At 34.9% G+C, this 4444-nt stretch overlaps 1 protein-coding gene across 1 annotated transcript; it reads right to left on the reverse strand.

The window, feature by feature from the left end:
• Positions 1-523: 523 nt before the first annotated feature.
• On the reverse strand, positions 524-1777 carry LOC132722904 (uncharacterized). Its single transcript, XM_060707520.1, has one exon. It carries the CDS (start codon positions 1775-1777, stop codon positions 524-526), a length of 1254 nt encoding a protein of 417 aa, XP_060563503.1.
• Between the last annotated feature and the right edge of the window lie 2667 nt (positions 1778-4444).

The raw sequence follows: 4444 nt of genomic DNA on the forward strand, positions 1-4444 counted from the left end.
GGTTTTTACAGACCATACCCTTTGAAGGTCAATGACCTGACCCCCATTTAATGCACTTACCTGTAGTTTAACTTCTTTGCCATTTATATTTTTACCAGACTTGTTCACTGTAGTTAATGTGAACTTACATGGTTTACTTTCAACCCCAAGCCTTTTTACAAGGCTTTCGCTACAAAGCGTTACATCGCCCCCTTCATCAAGGAGAGCATACGTTTCTACTTGCATAGTTTTCGTTCCGACGACGAACAGGAACTATGCGTAAACTTACCTTGTTTTGTTTACACCTCGATTCGGAAGCCGCAACATATTTATCCTCAACATTTGTAAATTTGTTGATTTTACTAGAATCTCGGTGAAACATTGTATTATGTTTTCCCGGTACAACCTGAAACCTCACAAAAACTATTTTGCCTACAATTTTCGGCAACATGTTTGAAATACAAACAGTTTTCACACATTTCATGCTCTCTGATAACTCTCAGCTTTGAATCAATATCAATGGAGCGAAACTCTGCGCATGCCCTTAATTTATGGGCCTTTTTACAATAAATACATGATAATCGTCCCTAGCGGATTTCTCTAAGGGAGATTTACCTGAATTTCTCTTATCAGAGCCAGTGGACAGTGTAACTACTTTATTACGCTGAGAAGGGTTTATGTGAGAATTTCTTTGCGAATTCGCTGTTTGTTTTGACTCATTCGCAAGGTCATAACCATACATTGTATTGGCTACACTTGACCGTTCCCTCACAAAGGTTAGAAGATGGTTAAAACTTGGTTCGAGCCCCTGCTCTATCAGGCTACTTGCACGTTCGACCCACTGGGACCGAATGTGAAGTGGAAGTCTCCTAACTATTTTGCGTAGGTTTTCCGTATTATTCACATCGGACATAAAACCTAGCTGTGTCAAGGTCATATGACATTTCTCCATATGGAGTGACAGGTTCATTAGTCCCTTTACGTCATTATTTTTTATGGCACTGCCATTTACTAAATTATCCACATGGGACCGGGCCACTAAATGTGGTTTACCGTACCTAGATTTAAGGATTTCTTTAGCCCTTAAATAGCCTTCGTCCGGAGACAAAATTACACAATCTTCGATACAATATTTTGCTTCACCCTGACACAATTGAATTAAATAATTTAATTTTAATCTATTGTCACTTACCCTTGCCTCGATATTGGTTTCGAAATTGCTGATGAATTTACAATAATCAGCAGGATTCCCACTAAATTTAATCAACTCCGGTTTAGGTAAACCATAAACGTTTTGAGAATAAATTTGTCTTGATGGTATATTATCACAAAGATTTTCACTAATTGCATTGTCAGGTAAGTCATTCACGTAATTCTCAACTCGAACATCGGTTGCTGGCTCTTCGGGTAAGGATAGCACTCCTCTGTCATCGGAATCTTCTTCTTCAATCTCAGCAAGTTCTAGCTCGTGCCGGGCCGACTGCAGTTCGAGCTCCCGGCGAGCCTCTTCGCTTCTGCGCTCTGTTTCTTGCTTTTCTTTCAGCTGGCGGAGGCGCAGTTCTGCCCTCCGCTTGCGTGAGGCTGTAGAGCTACACGTTACAACGGAATTTGCCCAACTCGTGTATTCTTGATTCAAATCACTGATTTGAGATATTATATCCCGGTACTGCTTGTGCATTTCCTCGTACCGTTTGTCATTTATTGACGTCGCATGACTCTCATGTACACTAACAATTTCCTGCCAGTAGTTACATAGGTCTTTCTGCAACTGCTCGAAAGCGGACTCGCCTGCCGCCATCTTAATTTTAATTGCCTTTTGATACTCGTTGGAAACTTGACACATGCTTCTTCATATTGACTTCAGCTTCGTTACTGGTTACGTCACTTGCCATCTTTTGATGATACGGAATATATGTTTACAAATATAATCCAAATAAATACTGTTTAATCCAATAAACTTTCACCTTTTCGTTAATAGATTATGTTCAATAACTGTAGGATAACACGGTGTTCAATAACTGTAGGAACTATACTGTTCAATAACTGTAAGAACACGGTGTAGATTACGTGGGTGGCTGAGAGAGAACACGTTAATACGGGTGTTCACTTCAACTGTACACCAAATTACAAAGACACTACGACACAGTCGTAATGGGCAGCTTCACTAAGTTTGGGCAACAAAAAGATGCAATTCACGCGCTATATTTTCCACTTTTATTCCAGAAACAACACATAGTCTAAGGAGTATATAGTGTATCTAACGTATATAGCGTATACAGCGTAGATAGCGTATATAGCGTATATAGCGGTTATCTGAAAGTTAAACAGTTATACTTCCATTAATAACAATTAAAACAACATACAAAGAATGCATACATACTTACAAATAAACAAGTCACATAATTATATAATTCATCCTTAACAAATACTGTGGGAATCCTGCTGCTAGTAATGTTAACAAATTTATTAATTGATAGAATTACAGATTATTTACTTTTACATCAACATTTTTAACTAGGATACAGTTTTATCTATCTTAACATAAAATTGTTAATGTATTTACCTTAACAATAATAAATGTAATTATTTATGAACAAAAATTATTAAAACAATAATTTTCCCGAACGAAGGCAAATAAAAAACAAAAATAAACTTACTGAACAATGGTATCTGTGCCCGAAACTTAATAAATAGAAATTCACAAGATTTGTACTTCACATTCCGAAATCTTATTTTCAACTGCACCTTGGAAAGGCGGCAAATCTTGCATTTGCATATAATTATTATTTCTAGGGACAGTTTTGACCAACCAAAATGCAGGAAGCGCCCTCTAAGAAAATAAAAGTAAAATTTGATTTTCTAAATATGGGGATCATTAATTACTAGGGAACGCTTAGTCTTGGCAGGGACCAGAGCGCACTAAAATAACACTGCGCTGGACAGTTGGCATGATTTATTGAAATCAAAACAATTATCTAAACATTTTAAACCGGTCTCTGATAATTAAAACCAGCACCAACATTCGGAGTCTGGAACAAGTTCTCATTTATTCGTCCGTAATTTTTCCAAAGTACAAATGTCAACAACATAATCCATCCGGCGGGTAAACTATTATCGATTTGTCTAATTCAATTGAGTTCAAGCATAAATTAATAGTATGCTGACTTTGTGTGACAATGTAATTTGCATTGATATAATTTAGATATTTAATGCAAACAAAATTTCATTTAGAAATTTAGAAACCTGAGAAGATGAGAAACTAGGAGGCACTTCATCACGCTAAAGCAATTACTGATATTTGTGCTTCTACTTGAAGAACGATGTTTCCATTTATTATTTATTTCACGTAATTGTAAGCTCATTTTTTCAAAGTGTGTATCTAAAAATAGAAGAATATCACTTTTTGAGTATACAGGTTTTAGCGAAGCGCTTGACTATTTGTGACAAAAACTGCCTCTTTAAAGCTCCTATGTACCAGTAAAAACACTGAAATCATGTCGGTAAATTTGTTAATAAATTGTGGTACCGAATTAATTGATTAAGTTGTTAATACATCGACAGATGATTCAGCAAATGATATCATTAAATCCTATGGTGATACCACTTTTTCTTTTATAAGTTATGTTTATCTCAAACTAATCTTGATGAAGATTGTATATTTATTTCATGCATTTACTGAACTTACACGATACAGAATATTTGAAGTTTTTCTTACGCAGCTGTACGAAATGGTTTTTATACTCAAGTATGCAACAAAAGGAACAGCCAGTCAATAAGTTCAAATAGGAGCTTTTATTTTTTAAATGCACTTGTCAATTACTTATACATGATTTATTGCATTATCACATACCATGATTATAATAAGTACCATTCGAAGATGAATATAAAGACTTTCTTTTCGAGACAAAATTCTGAGACAGAAATCTATGTGTTTGATATTCATTTACAACTTGAATACATAAAAAAATACTTAACTTTGGACATAAAATCACGGTAAAAGAACGCAGACAATTTCTTCTCTTGCATGAACGCTATAGCTCAACTTACTTTGCGTGTATCTTGACACATCTTGAAGTTAAATTGATAAAGCTTATTGACTACTTTAAATTTGGCACCTGGTTCTGATGCCTGTGAGCAATTGATACGTTTCAAACAAAATCTCTGTTTTGAAAACCTTTTCTGCATTAGAAAAGAATTGTTTGTACATTAAATACCTGTAACACCTCATGCTTAATTGGTTAATATGGTTCGGTAAAGATGAAGGCGTTAGTATAAGGTAAATTGTTTATTAAAGTGACATGTGTTATTTACAATATAATCATATACAAATATTTTAATAAAGGTATTTAAAACACCCGGCCTCATGGGCCTATTAGTCACTGTTGACATTTAATACAGTATCTATGTATAGTTCTCAAATATTAAACATAATAGTATAATAGTGTTCATTATTGGCAAAGTATTT

Source organism: Ruditapes philippinarum, unplaced genomic scaffold (assembly GCF_026571515.1).
Source record: "Ruditapes philippinarum isolate M1 unplaced genomic scaffold, ASM2657151v2 ctg34_1_1_1_1, whole genome shotgun sequence".
In the NCBI taxonomy this organism is placed as follows: Eukaryota; Metazoa; Mollusca; class Bivalvia; order Venerida; family Veneridae; genus Ruditapes; species Ruditapes philippinarum.

Bases quoted from the DNA above. Each gene is read 5' to 3' on its own strand.
- LOC132722904 (XM_060707520.1), bottom strand. From the start codon at position 1,777: ATGGCGGCAGGCGAGTCCGCTTTCGAGCAGTTGCAGAAAGACCTATGT.